Genomic DNA, 21,093 nt, shown 5'->3' on the forward strand with positions numbered 1-21,093 from the left:
CGACATAAATCAAACTCCATCTTTTGTTATTGTTTGAAATATTCCTAGAGAATGAAATGCTCTTTGATTAAATTTCTTGTCTTCTTTGGATTGCAGTGTGCTATAAATGGCTTCTTAGCTGACTGAACTTTAAAGGAACCCATCAAAATACCAAGTTAAATTCTGAATGACCTTTTAAGCTGGGGTTCCTATTGCAAATTGCATTTGAAATCTGCTCACTCTGCTTTTCAGGGTTTCATGGCAAATAGTTTGTGGCATTAGATTAAATGATGCCAGCAATTGGAACACAGATGACGATGTATTAAAACCAGACTGGACTGAGTGCCGTGAAAATCGCCAGCCATTCTGCTGGCATCGAACAGAATCAGCAAATTGGAATATTGACAGGTGGTGCTTGCGTGGAACACCAAAGACTGTATGAGTCATACCTGGCAAAACTAACACTGAAGTAAAATAGAATCCAATCATCAAGATAGTAAATAAATTTGAACATTAAATTATGAAGAATGTCATCATTTGAACCTGTTGACCTAAATTGTATCTCATCTGCTGTTAAACAAGACATACTAATGTGCTTTGTGATTTGTTTTTTGTTTTTTTCCCCTCAAATTCATCTGCAGAATCTTGGCCAGAAGAGTTTTTGGGCCATGTGGAAAGTATCTTTTGACCAGGGCTGAGAACGCTTATGAATGCTTATCTTGGATGCCAGTTCAATTCAGGATTGATTCTCGATTGAATGAATAGATAAGTCTGCACTATTTTCAGTCTCTTGCTTCAGTATGGTGTGTGCCAAACCATTCGCTAGTGTCCTCACTTCACTGAAATACAATATGAAACATAATTGGCAGATAAGATGAACTGAGTGCCGCATTTTTTATTTTTAAAAGTTAGCTACATGAATTAATAATTTAATTTGAAAGCTCCTTCCTGTTTGACAGTAATAAGCAGCAGTTTGAGGAGCAGCCTCTCTGCTGCCCCGTTAGCTTCAAGAGATAGCCATCACTGTCCAACATCCTGGGAAGGCATAGGAACAAACAGATGGAACACAGGTTCAAGTTGTTCCTCTGGGTATGACATAGAAAGTTCACATTATACTTCACGTTGGTCTCTCAGAGGTAATTACTGAGTGATTAAATCAAAACATGCTTAGTTTCATTGCAAGATAACTCTCAACAAGTGCAAGCTGTAGACCTTCCGCCTGTTGCACTTTCCTCGCAGTTGAGTTCCACCTTTTTATTCCATCAGCGTTAAGATGTTAACTAACATCTATAAAGTTAATTTTCCTGTAACTCTTGATGCTTACACCTGGCAGGCCAATGGCATTGTGGTGCACTGTCAGGAACCCTGCATCTGTGCACATAGACTTCCCTGCTGTAAAGTTTTACTATCTGGCATTTGTGGTTTTTAAGGATTTAGTTTGATGCATTTGCCTTTTAGTGTATCATGTGCATCCACTTAACACATTTGTGTTCAAAGTCAAGGTTCTTTTGACTCATTTTTTAAATAAATTGTATGATTCGATTTCTCGTGTTCATGCACACATCAGAAAGGTCTGGAGCCAGAATTAAAGCCTGCAGCACACTGTTACCACTTCAGCTTCACATGTGGAGGCTTTTTTATTACAAAGAGTTGTCTTCACACAAAGAAGCTCTGTCAGAAAGTCAACATAAAAAATTACATGACACTCTATTTGATATGTCTTTGTGCTGAATTTGGACATCCTATTTTTCAGTCTTACCTGTCAGTTTACAAGAATCAGCAGTGATGTAAGTGCAGCGTGACAAACTCTTCATTGCCGTATCGCCTACATTTTTTTCTTCTTCTCCTTCCACATGGCCCGCACAGATCCAGAAGTGTCTGATTTTTCCCTGATCGAAAGAATACCTACAGTGTTTAAATCATGAATGGACATAACATGTAATTCCATGTGTTTGCAATATGCTTCAACACAAGTGCCAGCAACCTGCAAACGAATGTCATTTTAATAGCCTGATGCATGGGAAATGTTTGAAAGCAGTCCTTCCTCTCCTATGATTGTTTGGCATGACATCCAACCTCCACATTTTCCCCAGAACTCTAGAAAACATACGTTTTGTGTCAAATTTCAAATCATGGCATGAGTTCTTCACTACTCCGAGCCAGTTTGTACCAATGGGATGGACCTATAGCAGGAATGCTGGTACCTCTTGGCTTTGTGTGTGTGTGTGTGTGTCAGGTCTGTTTGAGTCCAGATGAAATTGTTGTCCTGAGAGGAAACATGCCTCCTTCATTACCAGCGGGACACATTTTTTTTTTCTTAATTTGACTCTCAGGCTGTCGTCCATTATTTATGAGATTGCCCTATGTTTGTGTTTGTGTACGTGTGTGTGCATGTTTGTGTGTGCTGGACCATATGTACTGACTGTGTGTGAAGTTGGTACTGAAAGTAAGGCCTTGTGAGAGCCCAGGAAGCTGTAAACACTATTTTGAGAGGTGATGTGACCTGGTGTTTAAGAATGTTACGCTAATGTTTCTTCTTTCAAGTACACGCACTGGAATTTAGCGCACTCATTAGTATCACACAAATGTTTGTTCTTTTGTGCATGTGTGGGTGATCAAGGCAGAGTCTACTTTTTCTTGTAGTGAGAGACTACAGTGGTGTTGAGTCATCGTCAGTAATGATCAGAGATCTGTAGATTTTGAACATGAACAGAATAGCAAAATTCTTTGATATTGCACATATCTTTATGTATAATGAAAAACCAAATATTGTCACCTCTGTCTTCTTTACTCTGACTATTATAAGATGCACACAGGGATCTTTTCCTCCTGTGTTCCTAATGTTTTCCCTGTAACTTGGTCTCCTAGAGATTCAATATTTATGTAATACTAATTTGCAAGAGAAAATTGTTTAGCAAGAAAAGCTGTGTTCTTTTCTCTAATGTGCATTTAATAAAAATGATTCATGTATCTGCAGTCTCAAACTGTAGCTGAAGCTTAACATTACTGACATGTATACTTCCTCTTTTCTTCACCATAATCTGTTTCTCATTTAATTTGTATCCAACATGGTAGCTTCACTTACATTTTCTAGCATATTTTGAATTATTCATTTCTTTTCTTCTCTTTTAAATCATTTCCCTGAATGTGTGAGTTTGCCTACTTAACTGAAGAAATGCCAGCCAGTGTGTATACTCCTGCATTGACAGCATTCATTTTGATGTGTCAAAGTCCCCTATATATTACTTATAACTTGAAAATGTCGCTTGCCTAAGAGTTTGGCATATTTCTCTTTTGGCTGTTTGCAGATACTCTTTAATTTTTCCTCTTTTTCACTTGGAGCATATGGCTGGTTGGATTGTGTTGGACCTTGTCAGGGGCCATCTATCACTCCATGGTGTCCTGCTGAGTTGGAGATTCACAGCCCAGCTCTCAGCCCTCAAAATGAGAAAACAAGAGCGAGAGGGACCACAGTTAGATTGTGAGAGAGGGAGGGTAAGGGGGGTGGAAGGAGCGAGAAATTAAACCGCAATAGACAGATAGAAAAGGGAAATAAGAGGTAAAAAAGAGCAAAGAACAACAAATATGAAGATGAATGAAACATTTTTTCTCATGTGAGACCTAGAAAAAGTGTTTTCAGTTTTTCTCTGAACCAGTCTTTTTTTACACAGTCTGCCAGCTCTGGGAGTTAAGACCCATCAACCCAGCTGACACCTGCTGTGTAAAACTTTGCCTTTAAGGTTGAGTAAACCTGTAAGGGCGCAGGGTTCAGTAGCTTCACACTTGTTAGGATCCTCTACAGCCTCAGAGCACAAATAACATCTTTAGAGCCCTCTTAAAAAAACATCTCTGATAAAAAGGGTGTTTCCAAAGAGCTTTCACAAGCCACCATAACTTTGAAATTTGCATCAGTTTCTGGTTACCTCTGACACTTACAGATGGAAAACAGAACAGCGCATGTTTCATATTATTTGTGGTATCAAAAAGTGCATATTTATAAATATTACAAATACAAATTCTTTTATTGGTTTTGGTATTTCATTGGATAAAAAATTGCATTTATACAAAATCTGTAATTTATGATTTTGAAAATAAAACTGTATCAAACAACTTTCACATTGACATTGACAGAAGAAAACAGAATAATTGGGAAAATGTGTTGTTCCCCGTTGAAGGGTTGAGAAATGGACTGAAGCTCTCCCTGCTCCAGAGGTATCACTCTTAGCTGTGACTGACCTCTGGCCCTCACATGAAATGAGAACACATATGTGCCCTGGAGGAATATGTGAAGAAGCTACTTCCCAATTATCCTCTGTCTAAGGTGGTGTCAGAAGTGCTCTGAAAACATCTGTCTGTTACTTGTTAAAAACAAATGAAAGTTAAAAAAATTCTAAAATGATATTCACAAGCATGAAACACATTACTGAGCAAGAGAAGTTTTGGTCCCCTTGTATCTTTTGTGTCACCCTTTTGAAATATCCCCAAATAATTACTTATATCAATAGAGGTGGTAAATTCGGAGCTGAAAATGGATGGAAGATAGTGAAAAGTGGCTTCAGTGATGCCAGAGTAACTCTTACGTTCTCCGCCAAAGTTACATTTTAATCTCATATGAAGGCCAAAATCATTTTCCCTCCATTTATCACAATGAACTGCTTCTGCATTCATACAGATCATGATCAACATGAAATAAGCTTAAATTAACATTAACTTTCTGTAGTTTCAAAATTGAACAAATTTATCCTTTTAACTCCTGCCATGCAACATGAATATGCAGCGTCACACGCAGCTGTAGAGGAAGCACATTGCTTAGTGGTGAGAAAAGCAGCATGAGTCAAATAACACATAAGGGGGAGATGCTGCAAGTTTCATCAGCTGTAAGTAACCCCCCCTCCCGGCATCAAACATCTAATGCACCTGTGTATAAATTCAGGCAAGGGCTTGCCATCCTTTTTCCATTTCGAAACTTCAACCCTACAGTTACCCAGCTGCTGTCCAAAACAGTGATTCCACTGCAGACCTTGTCAGAAAAAATAAACAACCAAATAACAAACAACCACAGTGTCCTAACAACATAATCCAGAGTCTTAAATGGAAACTGCCTTTGTAGCAGGACTGCTTCCTTTGAAGTTTCTGCAAGTCTGCTGATTACTGAACAGCTTTAGGTTGTAATGGCTTACAGTGTGGCTTTTAGTTCACACTTTTCAACTTTTAGTTGAAAAAATGTTGTAGACTGAAGTGGGGTGGCATGGTGTGTTTTTTGGTCAGATAGAGCTTTGAAGTCCAGAACCCACATCTCTGTCAGAGCCTGGATATTTGTTTGTTTCTCAATCTGCTAGAAACTTGGACAGACACATATGGAAGCCAGTTTAGACTTGGCTGTTGGGATGGTAACCCGTTTTACTGAGACCAACAACAGATAGTGGTTTGGCTACATCTTAAGATCAGTCACCTCAGAAAAGTTTATTGGCTCATTAGAGGGGTAATGGAAGCTTAATGTTAGATGTGTGACCAAATTGTTTTCTCTCTCTTTTGCCAAAATCTCTCTTTTTTCTGTTTTTGTTAATTGGCTTAAATATCCAGTAATTGGAGCCTTGAGTTTTTATTTGGATATTTTATTAGATGCCAGCTGATGTATGGTTACAAGATGACAGGGAAAATATGTCAACTATTTTATGGGCTTTCATCACTTAAGCTGTGCAGCACATTTAAAACTTTTATGTCTTAACTGTAATATACAGCTATGTATGTGTCGTTCATGTTTCCAGAAAGAAGGGAAAAGAAAGAAAAGGTAATGGAGGAAAGACAGAAATGGACTGGACTAATGCCTGGGTGTCAACGCTTTAGACACATATATATCTCTTATAGCTCCAAGCGGTTTTACTCCAAAACCGTTTGAATCTGAAGAAACTCTACTCAGCAAGATGCAGCACTATGTTATTGAGGGAATTTTATGAGTCCATAAGTGTGTAATGAAATTTTCTTCGGTCAGGGGAGTGAAGCACGGAAAGGAAAAGTGAAATTGAATTTTTGGGGGTATTTTCCTGAGACCTGCATTCCCTTAGGGAGTATACAGGACTGCTTGCAGTGACTCAGGGAAGGAGAGGCCAACAAGTGAACCTTTCCCTGAGGTTTTGAACCTTTGTTGTGAATGGCAGGAGCCAGCACCTCTAATCAGGAGCAGATGTTTGGTTCTCTTGGCTTGGCCTTGTCCTTCCCCTGGCAGAGTAGGTAGCCCAGGTTCTGAAGCAACCAACATGCACCACTTGCAAAACCAATAGTCTGGCTCTTTGCCTTCCTCATTCTCTTCTTGGTGAGCTCCAGTGCCTTCAAAAGCCTTCACTGAATTGTCCAGAAAAGACATTCGAACAGAGTCAAGCAAATGCGAACTCCTGTACATTCACATCAATATTAGCGTCACCCCCAAAATGTTGCTGGAGGTGATTCAGTTGTAATATCAGGCAACTGATATTGTCTTCTTTTTTAGTGCTGTCTAATCCAAGGTCTTCATCCACATTTACTTAGCAAATGGTGCTAAAAATCTCAGAGAACATTAGTAGCCTAAAGCAAAAACTTTTAATAATCTGCTGGATTCAAGTGATTCAAGTTCAACTCTTTCCTGTGTATTACAGAGTTTGAGAGTAGATATTGAGGATATTATTGGACACTTTGCCTATTGATCATGTAAAACCTCACATGAAATATTTTGTTATATATACATTTTTCTTTCATCAGCTGTGAACCACTTTTTCTGCATCCATTCAAATGCATCTTATTCTGTTCAAACTGGCTTGTACATAGTTTTGTTGTCGCCTGAAATATTTCCATTTACTCCTTTTACAAACTTACTAAATGTCCATTTATGCTTGTAATCCTTGGAGTTTGCTTTAGTTGGATAGCTGAGAAGGTTCTGGTTTTGGATCCTTTCTGTCCGAGAGAAAAGACATTCGAACGTGGGTTTGCTTGAGGTGCTCTGGCTTCCTCCCACAGTCCAAAGACATGTGAGTTAAGTTAACTTGTGACTCTAAATTGCCCATAGGTGTCAACAGTTATTTGTCTCTACATGTTAGCCCTTTGATGAACTGGCGACCTGTCCAGGATGTCCAGCGTGAAAAGGATAAGCAGTCACAGATAATGCATAATGAAGTAATGGCAGATAGGTAATTACTGTGCTCCATTTTCAGCACCATTGCCATTTTGACAAATTAAAACATGCTTCAACAGAGGCTGTTAATGTTTAAGCATATCCACAGAATTCTTTGTAATGGCTCTGCCACTTTTTTGTAGTTCAATTAATTTCACTCTTGTTGGTCAGTCTCAGAGTAGATCACTGTGTGATGAAAAACATAAAAGCCCTGAATGGGGATTATTGGTTAGAAATTTTACAACAACTACATTTTTGGATTTGGTTTCTCATGGATTCAGTACTCTCTAAATACTCAAATATGAATGTGTTTATTCAGATTTATGATTTTGCAGTAACAATTGGACAGATCAGTGTATTTTCTGAGGTTTCCCACAGTGGGTGTGAATGAATTGGTATTTATTTATTTAACTGCAAAAAATCTGTGTGTTGATTTCAATCCTTTTAGCATACAGTATGGTTTTTGCATCAATTTAAAGCTTCACCACAAGTGTTAAAGCACTGAAGCAGAATGTCATTTTTCCAAACCTCAAACATCAAACATCTGAAGGGACTAATTGACCAAAACATAATAATAATTAAAAAAAACTATTCAAAATCTTACATGTGTGCAAACATCTGCCAAGATGTCTTAGAGAAGATGGAAAACACAAATGCTGGAAAAAAAAAAGCTTTCAATGTGGAAATGAGCTCAGATTCTTAGACTACAGTTTTAGGTGCACTCAGTAGGAGTCCATGACAGATGAGAAGACTGTTTTGAGACCTTGGGAGAGATTTGTTAAGGTGAATCATTGGGGGGAAAAATCCCATTCTCTTTCTCCAAAAACATGTGTTAGGACAATCCATCACTGTGCTGGGATGGATCCCGGCTTTGTCATAATGGGTTGCTGCAGGAACTCAAATAGGATTTAAAAAGTAATGGTAAGAGGGACTATCCACCTGGTTGAGACAGGTGCTCTCTGTAGTGTTTTTCCAACGCTAGCCAGCAGGAACTGTGATGACATTTTTACGTTCTTTTACATGAGCTGCATTTCCTTGAAAATTGTTGTTTGATCATCCTGAGCTGAGCCATATTGCATTGGTAGTTCAGTCTTAAACACAAATTATTACAGTAGGATTCAGCAGAATTATGTGAATTATAAATGGGTTAGACATTAAGTAAATTAAATATGAGATCTGGCTATTATGCATGTTAAAACATTGTTTATAAAAAGTATTTTCCTGGCTTAAAGTTGTTGGCACATTTGTACAGGTATTATCCAAAAATAATGATGAAATCATGACATAACTTTCTAAAATGTTGTTCATTCAATTATATTTAATTAGGGTTAATTGTCAGTCATTATATTTAAATTGCAAAATAAGACATAACTGACGTAGTCAACGTGGTCAGTACACTACATATTAGCATTCTTGAAAACATTTTGTAACTTTTCCCAGCATCTGATATTATAAATGTATAATTACCTATAAAGCTGTTGTAATGCAAGCTGGTGATTCTGTAAGTGTTTAATCTGGCTCTACTCATTGGGCTGAACACAGAACCTCCAGTTTAACTGAAGCATAAGTAATGTGTGTGGATATAGTTTGAGAGTGGAAGATGATTGCTGTGATTATGGTGATTATTCTAGCAGTGAAAGGGAGTCTGGGATACCGTGTGTTTGCATTGCTGCCCTACTTGGGATCTGGTCTTCATAACCCTCATCCATCACACGGCCTGGGATCAAAGATACCCTTCTTAAGCTGGGAATTTAGCAGATGTCCTAAATACCCCAAAACAAATATTTTGTTTGCCCTTGGCTTGCCAGTCTTAGGATTTTTGAATATGATGAATTTCACGGTGTTTAAACAGGCTTCGCACATTACACTGTGTTTGTAGCCTAAGCAGGTGTTTCATGGGAAGGGCTGCAGACATTGTTTTAAGTCCAAACTCTTTGATGGTCCAGGGGCAGTAAAGCCCTTGGCTATCCTCCCTCTTTTTTCACCCTGTCTGCCCGCAGGAGTCTTGTTTCTCTGCAATTACAGAGCAATCAGAGCTCAATTACAGCATCAGCAGAGGTGTGTGACGAGATGGCTAACCGGATAAGAGGTGGAAGCTTTACAACCACCCTCTTTTGAGGTGACAGACTTACTAATCTCTGGCTGTAAAAATGTCAGGTGTGGCTCTGACGGTCTTATCTTTATCAGCTTTACCTTTAAAAAAGAAAGCAACATTAATGTCTGGCACAGTAGTTAGATTTTATGTGTTCAAGGAAATGCTGCTAACAATTGCTAAAAATATACCTTTCCAAACACCAGCTGCTGGACTTCTTGTTTTATGTGGTCCACACTATATTTCACCTTTTAAGAACGTGAAAGCATTCTCTGTACTTCAGGTTTAGCTTTTAGCATCCATTTTTATACTACAGCTGCAGATATGCTTTGTAAATGACTCTCCATGCAAAATTATCTGTAAGTCCATGTATTTTTCAGAATGTCTATCAAGGTAATCAGAGACATTCATCACATATAGTCAGTTAAATTGTCATCACTGTCATGAGTCGTTGAGTCATGACAGTGACACTACTAGCCAAAGAAAAATGTCTGCATATCCCTTCCAGTTCAGCTGTCACTCAAACAAGTACAGTGGACCACCCACTCAGTGGCATAAATGCTAAAGGAGCATTTCTGATGTATCTTCTTTTTTTCTTTCAATAATCAGATGATATTCACAGTGACATTCAAAATCACTTTGACAGAGATTTGTTTGCCTTCCACGGAGATAAACCTTCAGCTACATTTACAACTTATTAAACAGCCTGTCAGTTTGTCATAACAAGATGATTTATACAGTTTTGGCTCATGATAACTGGATGTCAAGTTCCTTTCTATTTGGTTGTGTCTGGTAATGGGTTGTAGGTAGCTCGACAACACACACAAGGAGATGAGACATGTTGACTTTTCTCTCCTGGGAAATAAATAGTTCCACACACCTTGCTTCGTTACAAGCCAAACACAGTGAGGTCATTAGCTTCTAAAAAGCGTACTTTTCCCATTAGGGAGTGATAGACAGCGTCTTTTGCCAAACAGATGTGAAAACCACTCACACCCTATATGCATTTTCCTCACACCCTGTTCTCCTAACAAGTGGTTCGAGTTACATGGCCTAAAGCCAATGAAAGGCAGTTGATGTTATTTTGTCCACTTCTCTGTCTTTGATTTGTTGTCTACTACAGCCCAGGCTGGAACACATACACACACAGAGCTGCAGCGAGTGGATGCGCTTTGCATCAAGAACATCGTATGTTAACATACCGCTCACCTTACTCACCCGCTCTGTCGACTCGTTATGCATCTCCTTACACTGGGTACACAGAAGAGGGCCACACGCAAGTCTAGTCACAGCAAATTCACAGATTGAGGTAATCTTCCTCTCACACTCTTGTTTCCACAAACACGCGCGTTCACACACACGTCGGTCCCCCTCCACTAACAGAATTGAAAACAGGTGCCCACCACATATCTTGCATTCTTCCAAAATACAAAAGTGGTTTGACCTGAATGGTTTTGCTGGAGTGGAGCCACCCTGAATGAAAGAAGGGTCCATGTGGAGATGTGTGTGTGTAAACATGGAGGCGTTGGGTTCTGTGCAACACGCTGGTGGAGCAGCACAGACTCACACTATATTGGAACCACATTTCTCCCTCTGCGGAACCCTTACATGCAGTGTCAAGTTAACGTCAGATACACCATGCAAACATAGCAAACCACCGCATTTAATAGCCTTCGATACAGCGACCGTAACAGTATACTGGTCTAGCTTTGACCGATGTGGATGAATGATCAAACTACATCGATAGCTGCTCTTAAACTTTTGACTATCTATCTCAAGAAGTTGCAAATTGGAGACGTCATTCTTGAGATGACCTTGCTTCAGTCGCAGTGTCTTTTTCGGCAGCCACAGAGGTTCTGGTTAGCGTAGGAAGTGGTCCAATGAGAAACAGAAGGCAGAGAGTTGCTAGACGAATCAGTGGAGCTGGTGGGGGAAAGAGACTGAAGCCATGATCGAGGAGCTGATGATAAATGTGCTGCCCTTGGGTTTTCCTGGATATTTTAGCAGTTTACTTCCAAATCATTCATGACTGGTCATGCTATTTGTCTGTGACTGGCTGTGTGCACGTGGTGTGTGTTAAGTATGAATGTTAAATGACTTTTCAGTCCATCTGGTAAAACCTTAAATACTGTCATCAACAATTGTCCTCATATTAAGAATAATTTGATGGATGCACAGTCTGAGAGTAGCCATTTGCACCAAACGTTCCCTCTGCGTTCAGAAAACAAGTTTAATGTTTCACTACACACTCCAAGCTGGTGTAATGTGTGCTTTTACAGCTGACAGAGAAAATTGCAAGCATCTCTGCTCTTGCATATGAGAACAGTGATGTTCATTACGCTTCACATACCAACATCTCATGTCTTTTTGTCCAAGAATGAAACTGACACGTTGACACGTCGTTTGAGGTATACTTTGAGATCGTGTTCAGGAGCAGTGTGGACACTTGCAGTGCATTTTTAAGAGCTCTGGAAGCTTCAGTGCAACATGTGCATGTGCATCTTGAGATATGAAAAACACATTGTATCCATAAACAGGAAAAAAGACTCAGAATTAATTTCTCTAAACAGCTTTCTCCCCTGTCTGCACATGTCTCTTGAGGATTAGGTTTTGATTTGACTTTTAAAGCAAGCCAGAACTCAGCTCAAGTCTCATTGTTTGTGTGTGTGCGTGTGTGTGTATGTGTGTGTGTACACGTGCGCTTATATGCTCCACACTGACTCTGATGGGACTAATCATCCAAACTGACATTTGCTGTGGCACTAGGCTGTGTCTGGCAGGAAGTCAGTATGTTTCTGCATTGAATGAAACCAGAGATTTTTTTTTGCTTTGCCCCTAATTTTCTCTTCCAAAGTGAAAATGATGGGGACTGTAGGACTGTGTCAGCATTTCAGACTGGGATTTGGGAAGCCCAGGACAAAAATTGTTTTCATAAATTGTCTGAGTTTAACGGAGGAAGTGTAAGAACATGATGTTTGTTCCCTCTGCATAGCTGTAGGCTGTGCTCACTGTCCTCTCAGTACACAGAGAGATGTTTCACAAAGCGAGCTTGAATGGATGCCAGTTAAGTTATTAATGTGACTTCTAGCTAAACTCAAGAGCCAGCCATTGGCAGGTTCGTTAGAAACATGGCAGTTTAACACGACAGACTCAATGGAAGATGTCCTGCGCCTGCTGTAGGTATAAAAGTCTCATTTTAATGAAGACACGATGATTCCTAACTTCAGGTGATACACCAATATTATATTTTGTTTTCTTTTAATAGAGCCCCCTAAATCCTGCACACTGGAGTTTTTAAAATGTGTTTTCTTATTTTCAACCTGCTTTCCATAACTTAGTTTTTCAATCTGAAGACCTTGCAGAGGTCCACATTTTAGTGCGAATATACTTATGATAAAATTGAAGTGAGAAGTAAAACAAATCACAAGATCAGCTAAGAGAGATTGTCATGTAAAAATAAACCTATGTTGTCAGCCCCAGCAACTTACTAAAGGTGCAGCAACAGAGAAAAATGAGCAAACACTGTGTGAGCGCACACATGCCCAGTGTACATAAACCTGTGTGTATCTCAGTGTTTGAGGGAATATGCAGAGCTGCAGAAATGAGGCATAGCACTGACTGATGCTGCCGGCCTCTCTGCTTCACAGAACTGGCTTTTCTATCAGATAGACAGCTTGACAATATCCAGACCCCACTCTTTCCGCTACACACAAACACACAAAGGCACGCCAACACATGCACACACAGTTTTCTGAGTTTGTTCCGCTTGTTTCTGGCTGGACTGTTTGTAAGATAAAAGAGAAGTTTGAAGCTGAGTGAGTACAGTAAATTCTGACCTCTTACAAGGCCTTCATTGTGTTATGTGTAATTGAGAATTTTAGTCCCATTTTAACCATTTTACTATTTAAGAGGCTGTCACAGCAAACTCAGTAGTAATGTTGACTTAAAGAGATTAATGCCATGGAGATGAGCGCCATTTGTTACTGGCTGGATACTTCTAACAGAAGTTAAGGCAATTTCACATTGGCTTTGATTGATTTATGTCTCTGTTTGCGAAACAGTAGATCTTTTGTATTGCTCCTTTTGGGAAAGCTATCATTCAATAACAATATGAGCTGCTATTTCACCCTAAATTCATATTTCTATCCATATTTCATTCAGTCTGACTGTCTCTGTCCTCTTCAACATTACACACAGATGTGATAACATACCCAAGCACATGTGATATGTGTACTTAGGCATACGCACACAGATTCACGGTGTCTTGGTAATGTCATTACTTTCGTCTGACTGAGATCACAGATTTGTAGCTTCAGGGCTTTTCTAGTGTCTGTGTAGGAGCTCTTTCATGTTTGGCTCCAGTGATCTGCAGATTTCCTGACACCAGCAGGGAGGATCTATGCAGCATCCTTTTCTCTGTGGAAGGCAGCATATGATGCCCTCTTCTTGTCAGACGATAAATGAGGACTGGGCTATGCTGGCCAGTAATGCTATACTTCCTCCTCGGGCAAGTAGCTGTTGTTAGTTGTGTGCAACCGAAACAGAAACTGTAGTATTTGCTCACCAAAAGGCTAACAGAGGATTAACCACCATTCAAAGGGTTGACTGTTCCCAGGGAATAAGCCATAGTAACTCATGGCTGGGTATGATTAAAATGTGGTACTACTGGGGATGAAACTAATGACTATTTTCATTTCATTGATTTAACCACCAGTTATTTATTTGACCACTTGTTTAATATAAAAATAAATAATAAAAGAAAATGAATACAATTCATAAAGCCCAGAGTGAGGTCTTCCAGCAAATCCTGCCATTCGGAAAGCTGCAAACTGAGAATATGCTATTTATGCTTTAAAGACAATGAATCAGCTGTCAAAATATTTATTTTTATTCAGTACTAAATTGACTGATCATTTCAGCTCCCCTCTACTATATATCATAGCTGATGATGAATATTTAGAAACAAAAAAGAAAAGAAAATTCCAAGCTATGACGATGCTGTGAATTTTTTGTTTAAACCTCTGACAATATCTTGAAACATGAATACACCATTTAATTTTAAATGCAAAGACATAAGAAAGCCAATTATGAGTCTGTCTGTTGTTGGTTAAGTACAATCAATAGTAAATTTCCCCAGGAACCAAACCGACACATAAACACTTAGGTATTTATTTGATTGTACATGGTGCTCTTGGACCTTCCAGTAGAGAAAGTGTATTTTTAACAGATTGATGCATCCTGTGATGCCTTTTATGATGTGTGTGCAGTGCTGCTAGTGGTGCTATTCCCACTCAGATCTCAGGTGAGGAAAAGCCTGGAATCACTCATCCTGACAGCCACATCTGGCGCTACTTTTTCTGTCCTGTTCCCCTCAACTCTGTTCCTGAAAACAGACACGACTCCGATTTAACCACAGAGGGAAGGAGTTATGATAATAGCAGTTATGATAATAACGTTATTGGTAGTTATTAATGAGATGGAGAACAGACAGTTTGCTCAGGCGAAATACACTCCCAAAGAGTGCTGTGTGTAATAAAACCATTGTTACTGCTAGCATTTCTTTGTTTCCATGCTTTGTCCTGCCGTTGCTGGAAAGCGAATTAATGCCAGGTGCGACAAGCAATCTTTCTGTTCTCTCTATTTGCTCTGTGGATTATACATAACCACTGCTCTATTGGAAATAAAGGCTTACAGTAAATGCTGAAGCAAAAACCACATTTGAGCTGAAGCGTGACTTCAAAAGCATTGTTCAGAGCTCAAATGTATCCTGACTTGAGACCAGAAGTTTCAGTCTCTCACATCCATTTATTAAATATTGGAATATTAGAGAACCTCACACATTTCACATGCTCATAACACCTCAACACGTATCCAGAGGAATAACCTCACATGCACTCTGGTCTACCCTGATTTTGTCTTCATTCTACATTGGACGGAGTGATCAGTTGGCAAGCTCAGCTGGTGCCAAAGCCACAGTTGAGGGTGAATTCTAGACCTTCAGACAGACTTCATCTGTTTCCTGTTGAACCTAGGAAGTAAGGGTCAGAGTTCAGGGTAATATTTACGCTAATGGAATTACTCCAAACCGATTCAGTTTCAAAACAAGAGTCTGAGGTATCCAGGAGCAGCATGCAGTCACACATTAGAATATAAACAAATGCTCACACCACACCATATGCCATCATCTGTTGTAGGAACTCATCTTTTACTCTCCAGTGAGAATAACATGTTTTGATCGAGACAACAGACATAAATGTGAGTGAGCAGTCAGCTGCAGGAGAACAGGAACGGCCTGTGCTCGCTGCTCTGAGGAGCGCATCACCACAGGAGTCCATGATGGGAAAATCAGTCTGCCTGGATTCTCACTGCATGTTATTAAAGACAAGACTCTGCTGTCATGTTCAAATGGACACAAACACAAAGTTTAGTACCTGGCACACAACTGACTTCAGAGTAAATCCCAGCGCTAGCTTGCAGTTTATCCAAAACACAGCACACACAGAATTTCCATACACATTACTGCTGAGAAATGTAATCTTCTTTTGCTTCATGTATATCTTATAATTTACTGAGGTTGAATAATTTAGAAGAAGCCACCCTTTTACTTTAAGTGTCACATGGGAAAGAACTTGTTTGTTTAAATGGAAAAACCCAATGTTTTTCCAGTGACATTTTATTTATTTGGTGACTTCTTTACTCTTTGTCCATCTTCATGTCGCAGATGAACTTAGACTCTTCTGTTTCCCTTAAAATGTAAAATTAAAATATATAGTATGGCTTTGTGTTGTCTGCACCATCATGATCATGTTAAAAACAGCAATTTATCATTACTCTTTATATTCTCTTCAACTATGCAGAAAAACAGCAATAGTTACAAACACAGGTACAGAGAGCACCAAGCATTTCAGGTATGGTTGTAGAACAGTACAAGGGAAATTGTATAGTACATGGACATGGGAATCAGTAGATTAATGAGTACCACATGCTCTCAGGCACATTCTTATAGTTGTGTGATTCCTGGTGCATAAAAAGAATCAAAGTTACAACTGCTTTGTGGGTTTCTCCCAGCCAGGTCTTTAGACAAACTGTACAACTTTGCCGACTGTGCTGGTTTGCACCTGATCCTTGGACTCAACGCTCTGCACAGAAACCCGGACAACTCCTGGAACACCTCCTCCACCCTGAGCCTCCTGAAGTACGGTGCTGGCAAGAAGTACAACATCTCCTGGGAAATGGGCAGTGGTCAGTGCAGTACTGCTACTCACCACATACTGCATACTCATACACATGTTAGTCTGTAGTAAAAAGTAAGCATATGTGTGTTTTCACTCAGCTGCTGACCTTAAGTCTTGCTGACATTAAAGGACAGTTTTAAGGTATCACTACTTAACTTGACTTACATATTTTATATCTTAGTTTGAGAACAAATCAAGAAACCCGAGTTATCAAGCTAAATTGCCCCCTGGGGACAGAAAAAGTGTTTTTGAATTTGAATTACATTATCAAGGAGGAAACACAATCTTTGACTCACAGTTTTCGATTAAACTCTTATTTAATTGTTGCTGATGAGTCTCTTTTCCTGCAGTTTACTTGAAACCTTTGCACTCAGAAACACTGAATGGCTACTTTTACAATTACTAGATGTACATGTCTCCTTAACCATATTTTCTGCCACCTCCCCACTGTTGCTTGTAAACTCAATCTCTCTGGCTCAGTGTACTTCATCTCCTCTTCCCAGAGTCTAATGCTCACCGCCGCATGGTGGGTTGCGCGGTCAGCAGCACCCATAATTAGCTGCATTTCATTGAGTAACTTTTCATCTTTAATAAAGGATTAGTCCAAAGAAGTATTTTTTGAAGCAGTTACACATTTTGTTCATTTAACATTTACAGATTATAACAACCTTGGCATAGATGTAGACTGTTGAGAGTGAGAGTCGAGCAGTTTAAGGGTTAAGGCGAGGGTTCATTCAGGGATGAAAGGATCTGCTAGTCCTCGTGTCATCCTAACCATCTGTGTTCCTGGGGAGCTGCAGTGCAAACACAGAGGCCTGTGTTTCCTTGCTGCACATCACTTCATATTTTCATTTCATTTCATCTGTTATAAAGCAATGGAAACTTTTACTTTAGCTTAAGCTTAAAAATGCCATGCAAAATCCGTTGATTAGACCATGTGAGAAATTTAGTGAGGGCTTGAATCACAGCAAAAGTAATCATTTCTACTAAATCACCCAGACGGTGAAGACGGCTAAATGAAAAGATGATCCTTTGAAATTTGTGAATAATATTTTCATTATAGTTTTCAAGAATACAACGCAGACAAAACTAAACAGCAGTGGGGCTGCATAAGTTTAGTTTTTCTCCTTTTAGTTTCCCTCACTCTCTTTGTTTTACTGATTCTGCAAGGCCACCCTGTGTGCTTGGACCATTCCCCTGACACTGAGTCCATCTGTCCGCATTACTGCGAATTGCCCAATTATCCCTTTTTCTACTGGCTGTTGGATACTCTCTAGGAGAGCAAGATCAGACTTCAGCAACAACAGTATTCTCTGCCACCTCCCCACTGTTGCTTGTGTAAACTCTATCTCTCTGGCTCAGTGTACTTCATCTCCTCTTCCCAGAGCCTAATGCTTACCGCGGCATGGTGGGTCGTGCGGTCAACAGCACCCAGTTAGCTCAGGACTACACCAAGCTGCGGACCCTGCTGCAGTCTGTGCGCTACTACCACCGAGCCCACCTCTACGGCCCCAATGTAGGACGACCCCGGAAGAACGCCATTCCACTGCTGGATGGGTGAGTCAGCAAGTAAAACATTGATTGGGCAAGATTCCTGTCCATGTTAGGCTGTCCTTCTGGGGAAAAGGGGGGGAAGGTAGTGGAAAGTATGCTGCAGCGGTTAGATACTTTTACTGTGTTTAACGCAAGTACACACACACGTACACTCACACACTCATACACACACAAACACGCACACACACACACACACACACATTTTAATAGTGTTCAGTGTTTATGGATTTCTGCTCTGCAGATTTCAGGGTCTCAGCTCCAGTTATACCCTGTCAGCCTAAATAAAGTGTCATCTGATTGATAACGTGACGGCACAGCGTCCCACCTGCTCGTTTTACCCAGAAGCTCCACCAGCTTAGGTTGGACTCAGATAGCTCATCTAACAGCCCTCTCTCGACTGCAGCCTGTGTCATATTTTTACATCACAAAAAGACCATATAGGCAGGTTGGTATTAATATTTTACTGTTAAGTTTTCATTTTTTCTAGAGAGCCTCTTTTTTCCATTCAGGTCAATATTAAAGACTTTAGATGAACAAACGTTCCTCTCCTTCCTCTGTCACCAACTTAGCTCTTCTGTCCTCAAGGTTAGTTTAAAGTTTACAGTACAGTACAGTGATTGAGTCACAAAATGTGCTCAGAATGTAACTGTGTGTTCTTCCAAAACGTCAATTAGTGTTGCACTGAAAATAAAACATAAACTTGAGAAATTGACAGATACAGATGGAAAAACAATGTTTCATTTGGATTGTGAGACTTACATTCTGCAAAATGTCATTTGGCTGAATCTCTTTCGAACAGAACTACTAATTCTGTCGTGATAATATTAACTCTAACCTCAATCCTCATATTAACTCTGTATCAGACTTTAAATGTAAGTATTCAGGCTACTTTTTGGTCTTACTGCCCATCTTAGTTTGTTGAAACTCCTTTTCGACCTTTTTAACCAAATATATGACGACATCTCTCAAACATATTCATTACTTTCAAAAACGTTAAGCCTTTCTCAACCTTTCTGTCTGTTGAAATGGAAACAAACCTGACTAAAATGGATTCATTAGTGGCCCTGCACAACAAACTCAGACTGAAAATCAAACATCAATAGATATACACAACTCTGTCAGTGTTGGTAGATCCAAATAAAGTGTGACCTTATGGAGAGATGTTTTTATAAGAAAAAAAACTTGCTTCAGCACCCCTGTTCAGCATTTATAAGCAGGATATAAATTGTAGCAGCATTCTGTGTGGATGTCAAAATACGCTGCAAATGAGCTGTTGGCACAGTAACTTAGAAAAAGTGTGCGTGCTCCTGTGCTTAGTGCAACTCTCTGCGTGACTCTACTGCACACTCACACTATCATATGTCATAAATAAGTTGAAATGGTAAACTATAAATTTTGCGTGATATTTAAATAAACTTAAATTCTCGCACTGTTACCCTTACGTGGATGTTGAAGAAATAGTTGATAACACACTAGTTGTAAGCATATAAAAATGTTTCTGAATTCATTTGTCAATAACCATAACTAATTCTGTGGACACCCATAATTGGAGGCCAGTTTGTAAACACATAATTAATACAGTACAGTGCAGCTGAGATAATATAAATTATGCCTCCAAGAAAAAGTTATAATTGTTGACAAATTGTTCTTTAATAAACACTTTAGTGGTTATAAGCAACTTATTAAATGTTTATACAGGGTTTACAATGCTATATAATTACCATGCAAGTTAATGTAAAGATTAATAGCTTCAGTTTGTAATATATTCAAATGCAAGGTTTCACATGTGTCAGTAATGATAATTATGTATCCAGAGCAGGGTCTGGTGAGTGAATACTGATGAAACGCTGCAATACATTTCATGATTTTTGAGTAGACAGGTTAGATTTGGTCCTGGCTGTAACCATCAACATTAAACGTCTACTCTGCTCTGTTGTGGGTGGTTGACAGGAAGCTGTAATCAATGCTTTACTAGACTGTCACCACAGATTTAGGAGATTTTTTTTGTTGTTTTCTTTTTACGCAGGTAACAAGACGTGACAGATGTGGACCATAATGCTACGACTTTGTTAAGTTAACAGGGAACAGAATTCCATTTAACAAAAGTAGGGTCCATAAAGTTGAAATAATTTAGATATGTGGGCAGGAATGGTTTAAAGCCTAAATGTCCCACACACATTTCGACAGGAAGCTGGAAGAGGAGTAAGAGTAATTTGTTATGGATCTCCCTTCTCTGTGTACTTGAGCTACTTAGATCAGTGGAACCTTACTGAACTGCTGTTTATCTAGCTGAGTACTGACAGCTCCAATTTATTCATACGTAAGTGCGTGCACCACTGTGTGTATGTGTACAGTACAGTTCAGACTGATTGATGAGCAGTGGACTTAGAGACAAGGGACGACGTGGAAGATGAGTTGTGAGAATGAGGAGGAGATGTAAGGGGACGAAGAGGAGAGAGCCTGGTGTATCCTCAGGTCTCGGGTGACACGTTTAACAACGGCGTGATTCTTGTGTGTTTGACACAGTTACGAGGGGGTGGCTCTTGTGTTTGACATCCCAACTACTCTGCTGCTCTCAGGAAATAAGATGAATTAGACACTGAGCTACTCAACAGTCCAAATATCAGAGCTGGACAGACTAAACAAGCCTGGACGGCGAAAGTTTAGAGACACGCATTTAGGCATGTTTGACAAGCTGCTACCCCCAAATATGGAGCGATCTGGGGCAGGTAGACTAGGAAACACACACACGCACAAACACACACACATACATAGATGCAAAAGCTCAGGAGGAGGAAGTCAGGCAGCAGGAGTGACTGTGTACGTGTTGTCCTCATAGGATGTTTGGAGTTTATGTTTAACTCACTGAGAGTAAACTCGGCATATTACAGGAGCAACGCTGTTTACTGTTTTAGAGAACTAGTAGGGGCTGTACACTGAGCGTTTCTCTCATTTATGTAGTTTTCAGATTTACTGCATGATCTAAAACACAAACTGTGTGGTATAAATAAAGGCTGTAATAAAGGCTGTAATATATTATGTAATATATTATTATTGCCTGCCTGCCCTGAAGGTTCTGATATATGAGT

At 39.5% G+C, this 21,093-nt stretch overlaps 1 protein-coding gene across 1 annotated transcript in view; it reads left to right on the forward strand.

Annotated features, from left to right (window-relative positions):
* hpse2 (heparanase 2) overlaps window positions 1-21,093 on the forward strand; it is a 49,185-nt gene that overhangs the window by 11,280 nt on the left and 16,812 nt on the right. Inside the window, exons 4-5 of the mRNA XM_046402421.1 lie at window positions 16,284-16,457; window positions 17,836-18,007. Coding sequence (XP_046258377.1) covers window positions 16,284-16,457; window positions 17,836-18,007 — 346 coding nt within the window. The remainder of the gene's footprint in view (window positions 1-16,283; window positions 16,458-17,835; window positions 18,008-21,093) is intronic.

This window comes from Scatophagus argus, chromosome 10, assembly GCF_020382885.2.
Source record: "Scatophagus argus isolate fScaArg1 chromosome 10, fScaArg1.pri, whole genome shotgun sequence".
NCBI classification, from domain to species: domain Eukaryota; kingdom Metazoa; phylum Chordata; class Actinopteri; family Scatophagidae; genus Scatophagus; species Scatophagus argus.